Source organism: Macrobrachium rosenbergii, chromosome 27 (assembly GCF_040412425.1).
Source record: "Macrobrachium rosenbergii isolate ZJJX-2024 chromosome 27, ASM4041242v1, whole genome shotgun sequence".
NCBI classification, from domain to species: domain Eukaryota; kingdom Metazoa; phylum Arthropoda; class Malacostraca; order Decapoda; family Palaemonidae; genus Macrobrachium; species Macrobrachium rosenbergii.
Window position 1 is genome coordinate 10,285,150 of NC_089767.1, and position 23,013 is coordinate 10,308,162.

The window sequence follows — 23,013 nt, forward strand, 5'->3', positions numbered from 1 at the left end:
TTCATAAAAAAATAAAAACAGCCACGTAAACTACACAAAGAACAATAGCCTACATGGAAACAGACATACTCGTCAACCCCTTTAGATGCTGAACGTGTGGCGACTTTATCCGTAGATGTCCAGATATTTACTAAATTTAAAGCTAGTCCCTGAGATCTGTCAACGACAACCAAATGGATTTCCGGATGAGATTGCAATGCCATAACAAATTAACAATTTTCTCACAAACTGCTGAGTACCTCTACAAAAGTACAAAAACTGACTTGATTACATCGGCGTGCGTTCTGCGCACCTTCATCGTTTTCGGAATTATCATTCTCAATAACTTTGAAACATTTTTTTTTTTTTCGTCCGCAATACTTTATCCGAACGTATGTAAGTTGTGTCAATGGAAGAAAATTGGTATCATTTACGGACATTCCGTATGGGCTGTCATGAATGTAGACGATAACCGTGAACCACCTTGATCATAATGTGAATGGCAAAAAGTCAAATATGTTTACATTTACAATCGCGATATCTGGTTCAATTGCACATGCTGTAAGAGCAAGTTCAGCTAGATATTTCATGTACGACTGAAAAATTAACGTCAAACTAATTGGTCTTAAGTCCCTTTACAGAGACGGACTGCACTGGCTGTTATTACTAAAGGCCATTGGACTCAAGCTAAAAACTACATCTCCAGATCTAGGAAAATGGAAAGCTCTTTCGGAGTTATGCCTCCCTTCCGAAATACATCCAATATTGTTCAAAATGTTTAATTTTGTGGTGAGGTAATATCAAGGATTTCATATATATATAATATATATATATATATATATATATATATATATATACACACTATATATATACACATATTATATAACATATTATATAACACACACACACACACATATATATATATATATATATATATATATATATATATATATATATATATATATATATATATCCCGGCCTAGTCCAGGGTCCCAAATAGCGCCCTAGCTTCACCTTTTACGTAAAAGTTCAGCTTTTTACTGCAGCTTATGCAAGATACACCAAATTTTGAATAATTAAAAAAGGGGTCAAAGTCCTTGGTTTAAAGCAAAGACGAGACAAGTAAAAGTATCCGTGTATCCAAAATTGAACGTCCACGACGAAAATTTAAGCAACAAAGGTGTATGTTCCGGTAACATTTCCATTTTTGAGAAGTGATCTTGAAATAATAACGGTACTGTGCTTCGTAAGAAAGCCCTTTCAAAGCAACCAAGGTAAAATGTCAAAATACGTAGTCAGAGAATTAAGGATCTCAACCTATCACAAGCATGAAAACGAAATAAATCAAAATTCACTTCTGTCTGTTGTCCTCTATTTCCCTTGGGAACCGTCGACATTTGCAGAGTCAGTAAAACGCTTTAGAAACCGTATTCTCCTTAGCAATAATCGCCACATCCGATAATCACGTCTTATCGTTCATCTAGCAAGCTATCCACTCGTTCCGATCACCAAGATATTTTGTCTTTTTTTAGTCATCATGGAAGCAAAGACACCATTAATTAGCGAGAACGAACAAAAGATTTTTACCAGAATGCTACATCGCAGCAGACACGACACGACATATAGTCTACATAAAAAGCCAACGAATCTCGCGGGCCTCCCCTCCCGGAGCCCATATCCGGACCTTCAACTAGCATCCCAACTTACTTCCGGTCCCATCCTGCTCAATCAACTTCCCCCAACCCTAACTGCCCCACCCCTCCTACCTACTACACGGTCTCCTAACATTCCTCTCTACTCTCTCCAAACCAACTCCATACTGAACCTTTCAGTCCACTATCATTCCAAATTACCTGCAGATATTTCGTTGGTACCTTCACAATATTCGTTATTAAAGGTGGCATTTCTCTCCAAGAGAACCTTAAGCGGCTGGTGGCTTTAAATCCATGTTTTGTCGTGTCTCGCCAATAATTAGCCATCCTTCCCCAATCTCGTTTGTGGTTTATCTTCCCCCAACTTTTCATGCTTCCCAGCCTTCCTAGTGGATATACCAAGCCACGCAGGAGCAGACTGCACCATAAAGACGCTAAAATAACTTTCCCATTGTACATTATTTGCTCTCTCTCTCTCTCTCTCTCTCTCTCTCTCTCTCTCTCTCTCTCTCTCACCCCACCCACACCTGCTCTCTTTCTCTTTCTTATTTTCTTCACCTGCCGGTAACGTCCTTTTTTCCCATGTTTATCTCGGTCATCATCTTCAGACATTTGTTGCTTATATTAATTTTATCTTCGCCATCTACTTCTGTACCGAACTCCCTCTTTTTAAAAAATCGTTCCCGTATGTCTGCGTCAATAACGTTCCTTATGAAGTGCGTCATACAATGTAAAATTATACCATTAAAACCAACAAATAAATTGGAATGCTGATTTCAAGTTATTGTTATTCGATACAGCTGCTTCGACTTACAAAAAATTATGATAAAAAGGACCGTACAGACATTATGTTACCCGTACTCAGGGTTAGCAACAACAATACTCATTCATATGGTAGAAAACAATTACAAGTACTGGGGTCGAATGTCGACAGCACACGCTACGCGGCATCGCTACGTTATTAAAAATAACGAATTGGCTGCCAAGCTAAAGCACTACTAACCCTTGGCCTATCTCTAGCAATAACCTTAATAGATCAACGCAGACACATGCTAATGATCAAGTACTAAAGATTTTCATAATTGTACCCAAACACACAATTATTATATATACACACATACATATATACACATATATATATATTATATATATATATATATATATATATATATATATATATATATATATATATATATATATATATATATATATATATATATATATATATATATATATATATATATATATATATATATATAAAAAATTCATGATGGGGTCATAGGGTAAGCGGAGTGCTGGGGTTGTTTGTGAGTATGGGAGTGAGAGAATAAAGACAGCAAGGAAGTGGGAGGCTTAGTGAAACGGAAATCATTTGAGATAAAACGACAGCAAAAGATCACGTACAGGGCGTTGGACAGGTGATCGAGAAAATAAGATAAAAAATGTGGCACGTAACAAAAAGTAGTTGGAGGGGGTGATCAACGACTTTACGGAAAGTTGGTCCACACTGAAGTAAATCCAGAATATTCAATGAACAGAGATCCAACAGTACATAATGCAACCTAAGAGTGGCTGTCTGAAGCGAATGCAGTCTTAGGTCAACTAAAAAATATGTATTTAGATAATTTGCCGATTGTGGTAGAAATGAAAAAGGAAGAGCTGAATGGTGTAAGTCTGAATGTTTGTGAATGTAACTGTAGAGAATATAAGTTGGGCAGTTAAGACGTTAAAGAACAATGACACCTGAAGTTCATGATATTACGAGTGAGCAGCCAAGGTATGATGGTGATAAGTGCGGTTATGCAGTTAACCAGGGTGTGTAAAGTAGTCTGAATGGAGAAAAGTTCTGAATGAACGAATGAGAAAAAAAGAAAGCTTTTAGTGCATTTTAATAAATGCGTGTTTTTAAAAAAAATTAAAATTTTTTTTTAAATTTTAGTCTTACAAGCAATAACAGAGCGTCCTCCACGGCGAAGAGAGCAGTTATTTTCGACGCAAAGAAATAACAGAGGCAATGTAGAGAAAGTTGGGATGATGTTCTAAATTTGATAGAGGCGAGAGTAAGAATTACAGGGGTGAAGCGTAAGGTAAGGTTCATGACAGTATCTTCATGCACATAGTAAAATAGAAGACACAATGACTGACAGGGGAAAAACATTGTGGACTCTTGAGGAAGAGGGTTTGTTATGAAATACTTATGCAAGAAGTTTGAAAATAAAGTTAAAAGCTTTAAACGGCATAACAACAACAAAAACTTTCAACAGAAATAACAGAGGCAATGTGGAAGAAAAGTTGGTAAAGTGACTAATGATATGTAACGGATGCAGCGGAATATTTTGGCCGGGAGAGTGACTAGTTTGATGTAGCAGTTGATTTCATACAAGCGTGTTATGCCTCCATGCGACTAGTTATTTGAGACGTTGGTGTAAAGTTGTTAGCTAAGAAAATGAACTGTAAATAGGATGGAATGCATGATGTTAGTAGGTGATTAAGTACTGTACGGATATTATAGAGAAACTGCAGAATATAATGCAGGTCTGAAAGTGTCTAAGAGAGGTAAGCTGCGAATATATGTTAGGGTAAGGTTACAAGGGTAAATGGATACCCGAAGAATGAAAGCAATCGCTTTGTATAGGTACTGGGAGTAAATGAAATGAATGATGATAGGATGACAGAAAAGCAAGTCACTGGACAGGTTTTAGGAAAATAATGGGAAGAGACTTTCAGCATCTATGGAACCACGCTCGAAATGTACAAATAGTTTTCTTCAGCCAACACTCACTCATGGAAAGGAAGTGTGGTTGTCGGGGTACAATGAAAGAAAGAAGCTGAGGCTCCTAGGATGAACTATATATGACTATATGGGACATAAGAAGAACGCAAATGGTGAGAAATTTGAAAAAAAAGTTAAGTATACCTTAGTTTAACCAGACGACTGAGCTGATTAACAGCTCTCCTAGGGCTGGCCCGAAGGATTAGACTTATTTTACGTGGCTAAGAACCAATTGGTTACCTAGAGACGGGACCTACAGCTTATTGTGGAATCCGAACCACATTAAATCGAGAAATGAATTTCTATCGCCAGGAATAAATTCCTCTAATTCTTCACTGGCCGGCCGGAGACTCGAACGCGGGCCCAGCAGAGTGCTAGCCGAGAACTGTACCGACTCGTCCAACGAGGAACTGAGAGATTTGAAGAAATGTGAAATGGTAAACAGCGCAGGTAAAAGGATACTGAAAATTAAAGTATTATTCTGAAGGGCAGTGAGAAGGGAAAGAGATAGACCCAAAAAGTAAAGAAAGAGCCTGTATACCCACGAAGAGCGAGTGCGCGTAAAGACACAGGTGAATGGGGCAGTGTACCCAGAGTCTGACATGCTGCTAATGAGTCTTCATTGTGGGTGCACGGAGAAGTTAATGTTATGGAGTTTTCTCCACGGGGTTCATATACGAATAAGCGGTTGAAGTATGGATCTAGTAATAACACACTCATTATAGAATTATATATATATATATATATATATATATATATATATATATATATATATATATATATATATATATATATAATATATACATATATATATACATACGTATGTATATATATATTATATATATATATACACATAAAAGTATCTAGATAGACACGATTACCAGAACTTAATTTCAGAAAAAAAGAATATGGCATTTAGGAAGAAAAAACAATACCGAACTTTCCATTTAAAACAATGTTTTTATTTAGTCCGCAATGGCATATGCATGCACCGATCACCCTGGAGGATTTTGGAAAGTGACAAAAACCCTTCCTAGTGTTGTCGGATTCAAGGCTAGCTGAGGTGGCACACATTATGCGCCAGAAAACCACTGCAATACTTGTGAGCATCAGTGGCAGTGACAAATTAAGATTTTATCACTCACACGCACACACGCACATATATATATATATATATATATATATATATATATATATATATATATATATAAACCTTCATGAGTGTGAGCCAGTCGAGATGGTTGGCAGGACCGCACCTGGGAAATTATGAAAGGTCTTCATAACATACATACATACAAACATGCATGCATGCACACAGACACAGACACACATATATATGTATATATATATATACCAGTATATTATATATATATATATATATATATATATATATATATATATATATATATATATATATATATATATAATATATACTGTATATACACGATTCATCATCTAGTCTGGATGTGGCAGTGGATGTCGTACTTTTCCCCTGATCAGCCACTAATAAAGGCAGAGGCTTGGTGCTGAAAAACAGTATTCATCGAGATTTATTTTGATTATAGATTCACAAACGCGTATCGCCACATGAGAATCGATACGTTTCGTGCACTCTGTCCTGGCGACCAGATAACCTAAAGGTGCTTTGTCGGTAATGTAGTTAATTACCCTGGGGAGGGGGAAGGTGGAGGGGGAAGGAGGCATCGCCTTGGACCTGCTGGCGAAACCAACCTCATAAACAAAAGGAACGAAGAATTTTACATGCGTTTTTCAGTGTTCGTTATACATTCATTGTACAATGATAAAAAATGGTATTCATGTATTCACACATTCAAACAAGGTTCAAAGGCCTATGCTACGCAAGCACAAACAATATCGCAGACGGAAAACAAGTTCCACACACAAGTTCGTGGTGTTTTACACTTCCTCGGGGAAGGGTTGAATATATTGATATTCAGCATTAAAGCAAATATGCCCACAAAAATGATTCAAAATTAAATGCATGATTCTAGAACAGCTCAACCTGTTCTTGAGATACTGTACATACTGTAATTATTGAACAGTTGCCCATCCAGGATTCTCCAACGCGAAATGTGTGTGTGTGTGTGTGTGTGTGTGTGTGTGTGTGTGTGTGTGTGTGTGAGAGAGAGAGAGAGAGAGAGAGAGAGAGAGAGAGAGAGAGAGAGAGAGAGAGAGAGAGACCCAGTTACTGGATGTGAAATAAAACCTTTATCTGGCACCTTGTAACCAACCCTGTCAACAAACTATAAATTTCGAAATCCGAGATAAATCGACTCAATCGCTCTTTGATCCGACAGCCGTTGTACATCTACGTAATCCTTCTTTACATAAATTACTTCGACGATAATCAGATTTCGAAGCGGAGTAAACGAAGCGATACCTTTATCTACGGTTGTAAAATCTCTGGATGGTGCTGCAGAACACGACGAAAAATAGCCGTCAAGTTTACACTGAAACCTAGCTGAATTTGTCGGGAGAATATACAGCTATATTACCTGTAAGCTTTCCCCAAGTGAGGGTGGCACCACAAGGTATTATCCTCCTGGCTCAGAAATATTTTGGGATGAGGTTACCTATTACCTTAGCTTTCTCCAGCCCAGGGTGTGGCCCATCATAGTCGACTAATCGCTGTGTACCGAAGTTGCAGCTTAGTCAACGGCGATATATATATGCGCATTATATATATATATATATATATATATATATATATATATATATATATATATATATATATATATATATATATATATATATATATATACATATCTATAAATTTCGCCTTAGAGGCAATGGGCCTTAAGGTTTCAGCCTCTTCAGTCTTATTACAACTTCTGGGATGAAGTTGCTAGACATACGGCCGTTCTCTGGCGCTGATATCCTTTCGCAGTCGGCCGACGGGTAGGGGGGCCCAGGAAGGATCAAACTACAGACCTTGCAAATGCGAGCCCACTGTCCTACTATCGACCCATTGCACACACGCATATACATACATATATAATTATAACTGACGGTTAAATATGTCATATCTGATAACATATTTTATCAATAGGAGATAAACACCATGATTAAGTCATAAGCAAGAACAATTTCGAGACAATACAAGTATTGTTTGCTACGTTATAATAAGGGCAAGAGAAACTTGAAACTAAATATCCCGGTATTTCACTTTTCATCGATTTAAAAAAATAAAAACATACTAATAACAAAATGTGCCACCCATGAAGCATTGCCTATAATAATGTACAAACCATAATGATAAAGAAATGGAGCAGAAAACAGAGACGTGTCACCAGTCACCAGCAATAATAAGAAAAAGGAAAGGAAAAGCCAAGAGGTGATGAAGCTACGCAAGGCAGCCCGGCCTCTCTTCGAACCATCAGAGCCTAATTAAGCCGTATCCCGAGGGAACCCTTAGGAACGCGTTACGCCCGACGCGTCTCACGAGCGGCGTAACTATTGGAATAAGGAAGCTGCTGCATTTTACTGTGTCACATGACAAACACTGTACAAGACGTTAGGAAAAACGAAGAACTTGATGATATGATAGCAAGTCTGTGAAAATCGATTAAAACAATATAACGGAAAATGCGCAAATGCTATACTTAGCTTATGTCATTTATTAAAACTTTTATTTTCAAATTAAAAACTACAAGATTATCGGCATTACTCCATAATACTAAAGGAAATCCGTTTCAACCAATCAAAAATCGGCACACAATGATGGGGCAACTCGAAGCAGCTTACAAACGGGAAAACTAAATACGGAGGGCACACGTTCCTCTTTGGAAAAAAAAACTAATTTTTAATATGTAAAAATATCAACGTAAGGCTTAAAAGAACGTGTTAGTTGTTATAATAGTATTTTATTTTACATAAAACAGTATTTCATCAGATCCTTCTCTTTGTGACAAAAATTACCTCCTTCGTACCTTCCTCGTGAAAACACTGAGAACATGAAATGTCGAGACATTTTAACGAGGAAAATAATTATGAGCAAACGGTGACACCTGTGCAAACTCCAAAAATCGACGATAAACCAATGCGTATTTCCCCGAGGCGTTGGGGAGGGCGAGAGAGAGAGAGAGAGAGAGAGAGAGAGAGAGAGAGAGAGAGAGAGAGAGAGAGAGAGAGAGAGACCGTGAGCAAACAAGGGTCTACCACTAATTTACAGGCAGATGCATATTTTTAAGTAAAGCCGTGTTCTTGCGATGGAACCACGTGTACTGTGCTAGTAAATAGACCACTGCACACTGCAAACGAACCAAAGAACATTCGTCACGCCCACAAAATTTTACAGTATGATGAAGTTGAAATAGATGGTTTCAAGAATACTGGAACGGTCTCTAATTCTAATATGGATACTTCAACTGAGGTTAATGTCACAGTTACATTGTAAATCTAAAGCACCTTCACCACCAACCATGATACTTCAGCAGCAGCAAACATCGAACGTACTACTAAGTTACTTGTGCACTTCAACAAGACTATGAATTCCAATTTACTTTCAAATCCTGACTAAATATTCGAGTGGAAACAATGGGTAACAATTTATTAGCGTGTCACCTTAATACTTCCATTAACGATTTACTAACGTGTGACTTTAATACTTCCATTTACCCTGTAAGCTAAGTGGTGCGCCGCGTAAGTCACAGTGCCCGTGCAGACATCAGACCACCTTAGTCTAATATCAAATTATACAAGCTGCATCCACCTTACTGAAAAATCCCCGTTTGACGCTATTGATTAGAATTATTTATCGCAGTATGAAAATCTTGAAGCAATCTTTGTAACCAGCTTGACCAATTTTATTATCCAGGAGATATTCACATGGCCCATACCAGCATTCCAGGAGTTTAGCCAGATCAGTAGTAATGTTCTCTCTCTCTCTCTCTCTCTCTCAAATAAGCGTTCGCATGAGTAGGAGACGGGAACATTAACTTTTGTAGGTTTATAACGTCTCCCCTTGTTAATGGATGTAAATAACGGCCATCGTGTAGCTTGAAATGGCCTGCCTTACAGTCTAACCGCCAATGGAAGAATGGTTGCGAGTGTTAACCTTTCTGAGAGAATAACTGACCCCAAAGTTAACTTCCTCTACTGGTTTACAAACCTTTCTGAGAGAATAACTGACCCCAAAGTTAACTTCCTCTACTAGTTTACAACCCTGATGCTTTGCTCAACAAACGTTCGAGATGCAAATCACAAAGATGAACCCTACAAGTTTCCAAACTCATTTAACCTGCTAACGAAAAATCCCAGATATGAACTAGAGAATACCATTCTATATATATATATAAAATCCCAGATATGAACTAGAGATATATACCATATATATATATATATATATATATATATATATATATATATATATATATATATATATATATATATATATATATATATATATATATATATATATATATATATATATATATATATATAATATACTGTATATATAAAATCAATTTAGTAAATGTGGAGCTGTTTCTCACTCCCACGAATTTCCGCTTACACTACGTTTATTTCCAATCAACGAACAGCTGGATTTATCTTAGTCATTAACAAGGACAGTTGCCAACGGCTTGCCCAGTCACGTCCCCCAAAACGTTTTTCCTCCCACTCCCAACTGAGTCGTACTCAAGGCACTCGAGATCTGCCACTTACATGAACGGGGGTGATTTGAAATTTATAAACCCGTAGTTTCTTAAGAATAAAAGTAACTTCTTATGCACAGGGCCAAAATGTCATATTAAAACATTTCTGATGAAGACTACGGCATTATTTGACGTGGGACTGGAGAGGAAATGAGTCAGCTAATGGCCAGTTATTTTCTGCCCAATGTACGATGCTTGGAAAGACGGAATTAAGATCCAAATCCTGTAATCACCAATAAATATCGTGTCAAATAAGTTATGAAAATTATAATTTTGAATGGCTAAAATGCTTCGACAAAACTATTTTGATTGGGCCTAATGAAGGAAATCGTGGACTAATCAACATGGTTCTCTTTTTCTGAACAAACGTTTCCTATCGCAGGAACTACATTTTACCGAAAATATCCCTGCCAAGTTTTACCAAATTAGTTCTATTGCAACCTGAACCATCATAATGAAGATCTTAACCCATATTTATACGTTTTGCTTGACGAAGATGGCATTTCCAATGACATAAGAGTGTGCATTAGATACTGAATTATTTTGGGCTTAAATATTTTACCTATGACACTGGTCTCGGCAACAGCAATCTAATGGCGCCGGATTTGGCAAATCTAGATAACCAAATACCTTGGATGTGTAAATTGAACACAACACCGTAACATAAGAATTTCTGGGATAGACATATGGATAACCACAGCAAACTTGGAAATGCTACTCTGACCAATAGGCAATTCAAAAAGATTTCGTTGGCTGTTTAATTCCGATAGCCTGCCCCAGCTGGGGGCGCCTACGCCTAGACCTACAGTCTGATATTACAACATTCAGGTTACTCAGGAGTGACTATACGCTAACAGATATTTGCAATGATGCAGTATAACACTGGAACCATACAAACGCAATAGATGTTTGAAAACGACAAACCTGTTAACTGAAAATCAACTGTGCATCCTCTACCTAAGCCTATAGTCTAGTACAATAAGCTATCTACGTAACCAGAACCTCAGTAATTGGCCTTACGCTACGAACTATTACGAGATAAATTAGTATTACGAAACTATTCTCATTCTACTAAATAAAAAATGGAAAACACCAGCTTATGTGCGTTTATACTTTAAGGTTGATATCTTGCAAATGGCGCCGCCCCCACGTTTTAGTCTTGAGGGGACTTGCACAACACACGAGTCTATGCTGCAAGGCGTTTCTTTCCCTCTCGCCTTATCCGTATCACGTCCAGGTCCTACGACAAAGAGACTTTTTTTATACAAAACCACACATGACAGAATAACGAAGGGGCATTTTAATACACTCATGGAAACTAGCCCCTTTTTTTCGTTACCCCCCCATCGATTACCAGGTATAGAAGTTAACCACAGCACTTATACTTTCCTTTACGTTCCACACCAAAATCGTATTCACAAGACCCACGACACTTGAACGCTGCTGTGCGGTGCTGTTACACACTTTGGCACCATACTTAAAATCGGATAATGTTGCACGGCACAACTGAGGGGAAAACTCATTTTTTATAACAATTAATAATCCCATGACGGTGCGTTGAATACCGACCTCGTCCTCTGCTGCTGCCGTGTTGACAGAGTCCATACTCTGTGAAAGTGCGTTGCTGTTCTCCATGGTAACGCTGGTCATCGTGCTTCTGTGCGCGGTGCTGCTGCTATATGGTGCTCGCTGTGTGGTACAGGGAATAGGAGAGGATGAAAAAAAGGAAAGAAAGTCACTGAAACGTAAGGACGTGACTCTGCCGTTTCACCCACACACACGGACTGAATGTGCCAGTTGATGAGGCCGAGTGCTCAGGTGTGTAGGGATGTGACGTCATGGAGCCCCGCCCTCAAATACCGCGGGGGAAATGGAATAGCTTCAAGGAACTCCTTCATAGCGACGCATTTGGAAATCGGTTTACTTAGTATCACTACCAAAGTAATTATATCTATTAATGGTGTTTATACATTCTGTATAGTAATACAGAAGAACAAAAGCCATCAGTTTAAGTGTATTCATGTCAATGAAATGGGCGGAGTTTGGTGGGCCAGGGAAGGGAGGAGGGAAGGAAGAGGAATGTAACTCCGCCCCTCCAGGTAGTTTTGTGAGGATCCGGGGCAGAAGGGGTGTAATAGCCCCACCTGGGCTGAGGTATGAAACCTAGTGGGCCAGGCTTCGATCCACACCCTATGCTACGTGGCACCCTCCACCACCGGGGTCCTCCTACCCTCCTTTTTTATGAGAAGGGTATGTGCCGAGTTTTTCCCACTTCGCTTCATTATTCAAACATGTTCGAATGGAAAGTGCTCTCTTTACCTTCTGTGACACAGGTCAAGATGGCAAAGGAAAACAAACAACGATCGAGATAGGGGCGTGCAGAGAAAAATCTTGGAAAAAGTTTCTCAGGGTTTCAAAAAGCACTACAGCGGATAGCATATGACAAAAAAAAAAAAAAAGAAACCGAAGCTTGAAGACTTCACGCAATGGGACTAAATACATGCCAAACCCGTGGAAAGGTGCTGCTTGCAAACCGGAATGTCATAGATCATTACTACTGTTGTTGTATCAGTATTTTCTTTTTGCAGTTGATATTACTATTGCCGAATTACTGATTTAATTGTTGCAAAAATTATATACATTTTCTTCTAAGTAATATTAGTATGCAGACCAGAGTCAATTATTGTAGCAAAATGAAGTATTGCAATTAGCATTTCGTTTCCTCATCTGAAGCCCCCTAAAAAATAGTTATTGCAAAGATAAAGCAAAATATAAATTTCGGGGAAGATAAAGTTTTGATAGAAAACAAAGATAAAATCAAGCTATTTATATAAACGTCAGCTAGAATCAGCTACTCATTAAACATACTTATATGTTAAAAAGATATATTCTGTATATAACGTGAATATCTTTATGTTTATATCTTTTCAGGCGATAAGCGTTGTCTTCTTTGGAGTTATTCTTCCGATTTTAAGGAACTGAAATTGCTCAAGGGAACCGCATTACGAAGTCTTCAACGATAGCTGCTTGGTCAGACGAACAGGATTGTATGTGGACATTGTATATGGACTCCGTATTCCATTTCATTCAGCATGCTATATACTGAATATCTATAAGCAATAAGCGATTTTTAGGCAACATATACGAGATGTTATATATATATACACGCATACATACACATACATACATATATATATATATATATTTTTATATATATACACAGATATATGTATACACACACACATATATATATATAAAATATTCTATATATATATATATATATATATATATATATATATATATATATATATATATATATATATATATATATATAAACACCATTACGAAGAAATGAAAAACAGTTGCAAATCCTGACCGGTGTCGGTTTTATTGCCAACTAGGCCTTCTTTAGAGGACTGATACAAAGTGGTAGGAATTCAGGCAATATATGCTAGCAAGACAGTATATACGAACAAACAAACGGTTGGAAAACAAGTATTTGCACCTGTTAGATCCTAGCACTTGTTTTCCAACCGCTTGTATGTTCGTATGTATAGTCCTGCTAGTATATATAGTATGCATTCCTATCACTTTGTATCAGTCCTCTGAAGATGGCTTACTTAGGAATAAAGTCGACACCAGTCAGGATCTACAGCCGTTTTTCTTCTGTTCCCAATGACAAACTGGCATTGCCCAGGAAAAATCTGAATGACAACCGATAAACTCTCTTTCTCTCTCCAACTCTCCCTCACTCCTTCCCTCTTTCTCCTCCCTAACATCCCATCTACTCTCTCTCTCTCTCTCTCTCTCCAACTCTCCTTCACTCTTATTGTCTTTCTCCTCCCTAACACCCCTCCTCTCTCTCTCTCACTCCCTCTCCCCCTCACTTTCTCCCTTTCCTATTGAGACAGTTGCTTCAATTACAACGCCCAATATTTCTAACATTTTATATTTCACCCATTATCAACCCCCCCCAATCCTATCAGGGCTGAACTTGGACTTAAAGGGCATCGGGAGTCTCACTATTCATCTCAGCGACCTCAATAACTATGGATTAGACGCTAATATCTGTCATTTTTGACATTTTATTTTTCACCCCTTCTCACCCCAGTTACTATCGGGGCTGAACTTGGACTTAAAGGGCTTCTTCGGGAGTTTGACTATTCATCTGAGCGACCTTAAAAACTTTGGTTTAGATGCTAATATCTGTCGTTTTCGGTTATTTTGACATGTCACCCCCTTCCCACCCCAACCCCCTTGGTGCCAGTGGTGTCTTACCCCCACAGTATTCTTTTCCAGATAGTAAGTCATATGTAGACCGAAATGAGGTATGATAAACCTGTAGAGTTTATTCACTTACTAAGTCTACAGACAGATCAACCCCGTTTCAGGGAAGCCCTTCCCACCCCCACCCCCTTTGGTGCTAGTGATGTCTTACCCCAAAAGTATTCTTTTCCAGATAGTAAGTCATATATATGCCAGGTCTGGTTGGAATTGCTCAGTGCATTTCAGTTATGTTGGAACATACACACATACAGCCATTTATATATGTATACATACACATATACAATACTATATATATATATATATATATATATATATATATATATATATATATATGTGTGTGTGTGTGTGTGTGTGTGTGTGTGCGTGCGCATGTAAGTGCTTTTGTGTGTGTGTACTAGTGCGAATGGTCATTAAAAATTTGTCCTTCAAAACACAGATTCAAAAGAAAGACAAGATATCTCTGCTGTATATATAACGAAATACGCTTTGACAGATACAGAAGAACTTGGTCATGAAAAACTTTAGATATTTTTAGCTAAAATTTATCTAAAATTACGTGACGTGGCCCTTTTTTTCTTCATTTTATTTCCATTTCATTATATTCGTTATGGTTATTTTTTAAAGAAAATTACTTGAAGCGAACATTCTTTTGCTTTTCTTTATACAAGATTTATACGGTTAGACTTGAAAGGTATTGTGAACAACTAAACAGGTGACTTAATCTGGAAATCATAAGGATTTGTAATGGAAAATTTTACAGCGGAAATATTATTCGCCTTACCAGCTAGAAATGCCAGAAATGCTTCCCGGAAGAGGCGGAATGATTTAGGACGTTTCGTTAATCTTTAATGTACCTCACCTGACGGAAGCAGTAAGCTGGGGTACTTGTTAATGAGTCTATCACTTGTTGTGAGTCGCAACTAAGGTGGATACAGGCACTGGGCGAAAAACCTCATCACAAAATAATTGCTAATAATCGGAAGGGTAACACGTCCCTTGCCACCTTGCCCTCTGACATGTGTGCACTTGATATATATATATATATATATATATATATATATATATATATATATATATATATATATATATATATATATATATATATATATATATATATATACATACATATGTATGTGCATATATATATAATAGAATTTTTCTTTCCGTTCAGAATTTTAGCCAAGATAGATAAGAAGAGATACAGAAAATTAGAGAATTGTTATAAAACAAAACACGGCACATGTGCATCGACATTCAATGAGAATAGTTTACAAGAAAAACTGTCAGTATATATATAAATTTCTGACTCACATCACGATCGAACCCAGGTCTTTCAATTGAAAGGCAAGGGCGCTGCCCACTAGGCCATACAAGTCTTTCAATTAAAAGACCTGGGTTCGATCCAGATGTGAGTCAGAAACTTATTTCTGTTCCACACGTGATTGTGTGTTGATTATTGATATATACTGTATATATATATATATGTGTGTGTGTGTGTGTGTTTGTATTTATTTCTTTATTTATTTATTTATTTATGCGGACAGAGAGGAAGGGTGAAAAAGAGAGGCTAACTCATGAAAATGCGATATAATAGTCTATATGGAAATAATGTAACCTATACAAGAAAATTATAAACCTAAGAAATCCATGAACAGAATGGGAGAATGAGAAATAATTAGGTAATGGGACATGTAGAAATATAAAACAATAATCGACACAGGAAACATCGAGAGAGAGAGAGAGAGAGAGAGAGAGAGAGAGAGAGAGAGAGAGAGAGAGGATATTCGAAATCGATGGTGAAAAAAGCGCCCTTACAATATGACTATGCAACACTTAGCTGCGCAGTATAAACAATGAGAAGGATAAGAGCGAGCGAGGGAAGGACAAAAGAATGTCGACAAAATAGAAATCGCTCCATGAAAAGCCACATATGGCGACCTTTCCGTAAGGGTGGCGGACACAACAGAGGGCCAATATATATATAAATACCCTTAAAGTCAGTTGACCCTTTTGAAAGGAGAGAAGTCGAGGTCATGAGCCTCTGGGTAAATTTGGAGGGAGGGATGGAGCTAGTGCCAGTGAGGGAGACGAGGTGATTCTCTGAGGGAAAGGACGGGAGGAAATGATCTAGAAAAGGGAAAGGATCACATGACTGGATGGGAAAAATGAGATAGATGTTTGATGCAGTGAGAAAGGAAGTGAGAGGTAGGATAATGGGAGGATAAGGGGATCTCGAAAATATGGATAACGAGTGAGGTGTTTCGGTGGAATATGGAAAGGAAGTAGGCCTCGAGGAGAAGTAAGTAGGTGAGAAGATGGAGTGAGAATTAGAGGTTATAGACAAGTGAGATGATGTAGTTAAAAGAAAGTAGGAGCGACTCATTGAGAAGAAGGGAAAGGATAACAGGTGAAAGATGAAGTAAACAGTGAATTCAAGAAAAAGAAGAGAGGGATAAGGTAATATATGATGAAAGGAAAAGCAATAGCCACTCAAAAAGAAATAACTTTGGTGTAACATCATTCACTGAATTGAATGAAATAATGAAGTGATTCCATGAAAAGAGAAAATGCGAGATCGTTTACTGAGAATGAGAGTTGATAAGAAGGGAAAAGAAAGTGGGACTGGAAGAGGAAAGGAAAAGACGAGGCGTTTCAGTACAAAGAATGGAATGAAAGATTGGAGACCATTCAGTGAAGTGTAAGATTAGGTTGTTAGTGCAAATAAAATGGCAGAAAAAAAAGACAGAGATTGTTAGAAGAAATCTTAAGAAAAACACTGAAAAATAAAGTTGAAAGATGATGAGAAGAATAAGGAGATTCAGTGAAAGGAGTGACAATGAAGTGAAAAACAGACGAAATGGAAGAAAGGAAACGGCAAGGCGATTCGAGGTGTCAGTGGAAGAAAGAGGTGATTAAATAAAAAAAAATTAAGAAAAGAGAAAAGAAATGAAGGTTATTTAAAGGTGACAGAGACCAAACAAGTCAAAAGCATATTTGTCTTTGGTACACACATCACGCGAAATTATATACACACATTAAAATAACACTTGAAGACATTCACTTTAAAAAATTTATGTGCATAATGAGACCAAATAATTAAGTTTAAACTTGTTAACAGAGAAAAACTGAACATCGTCGGTGGAGTTAAGCAGGAGATCATTTGCATCGTTGTACTGGATGTTAGAGTGGAAGTCTCTATTAGTTAAAATGACTTGGATATTCAATGAGCAAATGCCTTGATGTTAAGGAGATTAAAGACCCATTACAAAACTGCCGAGGCTGACTGGCACTAGTAATTAGAAATTCATCTATCAAAGGAGTACGACCAAGTAAAATGGATCAAGATTAGTCTCTGATCTTTATAGAATAAGATCTAACGGTAATCTACAACTGCAGCTACAACCAAACCTCATTACAAGAATCTCAAGAAGTGACACATTAAAGGAAAGAGAAATGGAAAAGAACATTATTTAATTAAAAGAACTGAAATGTGTTTGGTAGGTAATTAAAAGCCTTGTAAGGGAAAAGAGGATATAACTTTGCAATGAAAATACGATCCAGTGACAGAAAGAGTGAAAAGGAAACGTACGATATTCACAAAACAGGAGGCAAATAAAATATGTTAATGTCATTAAGGAAGTGGAATAAGGAAGTTATCAAAGGGAGGGGGAAACAGAAAAATGAAGACAAAGAAAAAGTAATATAAATAAGTGAGGGAAACAGCAAAGAAATGGAAGTAATTAAACAAAGAAACATAATGAACAGACACTGTGGGATTCCGGCAGGAAAATGGAAACGAAGAGAGAATTCAGTGCAACGTGAGGGAATGAAGAAGCAAGAAAGAAAAAGAGGAGATACAGAACACATCACGATTTACTGAAGATAATGGAAGGAAAGAAGAAGTTATTCAGTGAAACAAAAGGTAAAAAGGGAAACAGCTAACTGACACAGGTAGGAAGTTAGATGTGCCTGAGAGAACTGAAAGTGAGAGAAAACTCACAAAGAGATAAAATGAACAGATGAGAGAGAACACATTACTGCAGAGAATGGAAAGAATCTAGGTGTCCTTTGAAAAATGGGATGAGAGGTTTTTCACTTGAGTGGAAAAGGAATGGCTGGATATAACTTCAAACGAATGAGAAAGTGTAATTCATTTAGTAAAGTGAACAATATGGCCGAAGTAATTCGTAACAGAAAAGAGTAGGCAATGAAAACATATATAAAGGTTTTAGTGGAAATATTTGGTGTTCTGAAAGAGTTGATACCTTGTCATTCGTTTTTCTTCATTATTAGTTTCGGTGAAAAAGATGAAAATGGTGACTGACTAACTAAAATACTAGGTGTTTTATCCAAGTGAATGAAAAAAAAAAGAATGTTTTTAAATATGGAAAATGCAATGAACAAGAGATGATAAAATGAGGCACTGTATGACAGTAGATCAAAGTGATTTAGTAAAGACTAGGTAGAAACAGACTGTGATTCTCAACGAGGAAACCTCTCAGTTGCACTAAGAAGTAACAGTTAGAGATGTTGGATAGTAAGAATGAGGAAATGCTAAAAAGTGGATAGAGCTAGAGGCAGAAGTCACCACTGACTGCTATTTCACTGAACTGAGGAAGGTCAGCAGGTAGAAACTATTGTCATAAAGTTGATAGTAGCACGAAAAAAAAGAGAGATCTATAGCGGGATGGTAGATAGGAGACGGTGAAAGAATCATTCACTACAGGAAGCAAACTGAGTAAGAAAATGGAGATAAAGAGGAAGGTGGATGTGAAGAAATAAAAAGAAAAAGATATTAAAGCGAATAGTCTATTTACTCTGTGCCTCTAACGGAGCAGAGAAGATCGATGAGGAAGTCATTTTCGATCAGAATAGCCATTGCAATGGGCTTTGAATGAATGATCAAAGATTAAGGAAAGTAAAGGACTTGTGTATGTGGAAACAGACTGAAAGCTAATATTTATTCGACGAGTTGTTTGGTACACAAGCCTCATAGTAAGTATTTGCGTATCTCTGTTAATGAGGCAGCTATTCCAATTATGCATTTTTAACGAATTTAGTACCGGTGCGTTTATGAAAACCATATACGAGTATAAGACAGCCCTACGAGTCCAAAGCTGCCGTTCATTGAATCACTTGGTGCTTAATTAGAAAACTGCAAGAAAAATTTAGAAAACTCGATGACACCTTCGGCGGGATGTCGCTTGCAATCCGTAAAAACACCACAACTCGATGTTTCTGTTAAATGAAGCCCCAACTCATCAGATCCCTTTACAAAGCGAGGCTAAAGTTCGGCCATTCCAGACATTAATGGATGACATTTCTCTTACCTTTTCTACATCAGAATTAATGTTTCCTTTTAGTTCAGTCAGACAGATGGGTCTCTTCCCTCCTATCTATCATTCGAGATCACGTAAGTGACCACTTTAGTAGAAGTGAAAAAAACTGAAATAATACATTCTAAGAGAGTTTAAAGAGAAGTCTCAAGAAAAGACTGAATTTGTGATTTCATTTGTTTTGTTTCTTTTAAAGACAAATAAATGTAATGGAAATAATTCGTTGGAATATTTGTCATGGGGCACCAGGTATTCATAAACATTCTGAAGATATAGCAAAATGTATGTATGTATGGAAAGGCACGAATAATTCACGTGTAGATGTATATACTGACGATTGCATTGACTGCATATATATATTGGGTTCGATGGCAACGCCTGCGCCAGGCAAGAATACAATACCCCAACGAAACTAGATACAATCACACTTTGATCAATACCATTTGAAATGAGAACATATTCTGAGAATAGAGTCAATGGAGATAACAGGAAATCTGTGATAATCATTAGCGTCCCTATTTATAGTGAATGAGAATCACACCTGTGATGGAGAGAGAGAGAGAGAGAGAGAGAGAGAGAGAGAGAGAGAGAGAGAGAGAGAGAGAGAGAGAGAGAGAGAGAGAGAGAAAAAAAAAAAGAGCAATCTAAGTTATCTAAATGATTAAGAACTCCTACATGCTCTTTAATGTTCACACGCACATTTTAATCATCCACGGGCAATGAATGATGAGAGATGATTACTTTTTCTTGATTTATATTTATGATAATACTGTCATGAATTTCAGATTATATATATATATATATATATATATATATATATATATATATATAAAACACATATATATATGTATCTCTCTCTCTCTGTATATATATATATATATATATATATATATATATATATATATATATATATATATATATATATATATATATATCGTCCCAGGCCCCACAAAAGGTTATGAAACACTTCAAGGGAAGAGACCAGAATTAAGGCCCTTAACTAAATACTAGTAAGAAACACTGAAGAAGAAATATCGGAGCTCTCTAACACTAACATATTTGTAATGGTATACAAAGCGAGAGGGGACGCCTGCCCAAAGCAACTCAAGCCATGCAAGAAAAGAATTTTAAAAGACTTCACCCTTCAAGAGGAAAGAGGTAGGTTGAATGGTTCAGAAATCACAGAAGGCAGAGCATTTCAATTTCCTATTACATATGATTACAAGGCCGCTATTTCCTCACAAGCAACTGGCTGTAATTCCTCTACTGACTATAATTACAATTTCTTTATGCTACTTTTTTTTTCAAAACTATTCCGCAATCACAGAATAGCGGGCTACCGTCGGTCTCCTAGGGAATCCTGTGACGTTATCAACCCTCAGCGAAATTTGGCGGAAATGCATCCGTTAATTCATTATACTTTAAAAATTATTCGGCTAAAAATTCTGGCTGCTTGCAACAAAAAGTTCCCTTACGTAAAGCAATCAGGGAATCTACAGAATCTTTAAAAGAAATCAAAGTTTCATTCGTTAACAACAAATTAAAAACAAAATAGCATGTTTAACAAAATGGTTAAAAAGTCCCAAATTGTTTAAGCGTAAACGTAACGAATGTCTGTAGGATGAGAGGAGAGATGAAACCCGGAACAGGTGAAGAAGAAGAAGAAGAAGGGTAGCAAGGTGTGTGCAAAATCTCTTGGAAAGGAGAACAGTGCCTATGGAAGCAACGGTTGGGATGTAAGATGGCTTTGCTGAATCAGCACCCCTTTGTGGATGTGAGGTGCATGTGTTGACAATGAGTGAAATGAAAAATAAATCTAAAAGCTGCTGAGTGAGTAACTGTTTTTATATTATATGTACAGTTTGTATATTATAAGTTCAGTCACAGGCTGTTAAACTGAAACGGTAATGCAGTAAGGAGATAAAGATAGTTCAAAACTGAGTAGTGTTTTGAGGTGGTTTTGTCATGAGGGGAGAATGGAAACAAATTGACGAAAAGTGAACGTAATTCGGAGGCGATGGGCGAAAGGAGGAGATGAAGACAGAGACAGTGCTTCGAAAACATAGTCGATGTGGGTTTTAAATAACTTGGAGGCACAGAAGTGCGTGACATATAGCTCAGCAGGTGGAAGTTTTCTGTACAGGGAATTCCCCCTAGACGCAGCATTTGAAGGATGATTTCCAGAGACTTATCGTGTTTTTTTGTTTTTTTTTTGTGAACATGAATAAAACATAAATGACCACCGAAATAAGATAAACAAAACGTACCATCTCACTACAAAACATACCTGGTGGATTCTATATGCCCGAAAACCGTTGGTATTGAACGCATCATTAACGACAAAGTAATGTCCCATAGTACTGGTGCCGCTTATGGTTCTGTAACATGCAACTGCGTTGCAGTGGAAAGTTACCACGCTCTCATGGGTTTCCGCATCCTGTCCTTTATAAACGTTGCTTTAGTGTGATGACAATTGCCTTCGCAGAAAATGTGTGACAATGCAAGTCATTCACAAGTCCTGCTGATAATTACGGTAGTGATTATAATGACGACGTAAAAAAAGCGTTATGATAGTAATAACGATAATGAAGGAGAAATGAAGAATACGCCCTGATTCAGCCTATACTTAAAATTCCTGACAATGTTCCGCTGTCCAGCTTGATCGCGGATCTGTGACTCTCCCGCAAAATGAAAACGGGGTAGATCTCTTTGCAGAGAAAACGGATTTTCTTGTGCCCGAGAATTGAAAGCTCCCGTATCTCCAGAACACAAGGAAATGCGAGATATTTTATTAAAATACCCCAAAGTTGTAAGGTGCTCGATTTTGTGATAAGAAACAAGGGAATGATAACAAAAATATGAAACTGAAAATCCGTCGTCTAGGTCTACTGTAAATCTGGCAAATACCTTCCGCTGGATGAAATTCAGTTACTTATTCCTTTATGACGAATAAAAAATTCACTGGAAAATAAACAAGTGATTTATTTATTAATGGAATATGAAATCATTCGTTATTGGTTAAGATACCTCATTTCATGAGAAGATAGTCTCATTCACACGCAGTGAATGAAACCGTTTCATAACGAATGAAACTCACAACTTCACAATGAATCAAGATTCATTTAAATATGCTGTAGCTATATATCTAATTCATTCATTCATAATGATTAAGGATGTGCTCATCAATTTATCTATAATGGAAAACAATGATACCTTCATTCATAATTAATGATATAATTATCTATAATTGACAACTCATACAGTTGTTATTTATATTTAAATAAGTCATGCAGTCGTTCACAATGAATAAC

General features: G+C 37.1%; 1 protein-coding gene across 11 annotated transcripts in view; it reads right to left on the bottom strand.

Moving 5' to 3' along the window:
• cpo (couch potato) overlaps positions 1-11,865 on the bottom strand; it is a 329,161-nt gene extending 317,296 nt beyond the window's left edge. For 9 of the 11 annotated variants that reach the window (XR_010857445.1, XM_067128848.1, XM_067128846.1 and 6 more), the window contains exon 1: positions 11,649-11,859. Coding sequence is in view for 10 of the 11 variants with exons in the window: in XM_067128848.1 (XP_066984949.1) it covers positions 11,649-11,729 (81 nt within the window). In the remaining variant the exon portion in view is untranslated. Of the gene's footprint in view, positions 1-11,648 lie in introns of all 11 variants that reach the window. The other 2 variants (XM_067128853.1, XM_067128849.1) reach the window with 1 other exon arrangement.
• Positions 11,866-23,013: the final 11,148 nt, after the last annotated feature.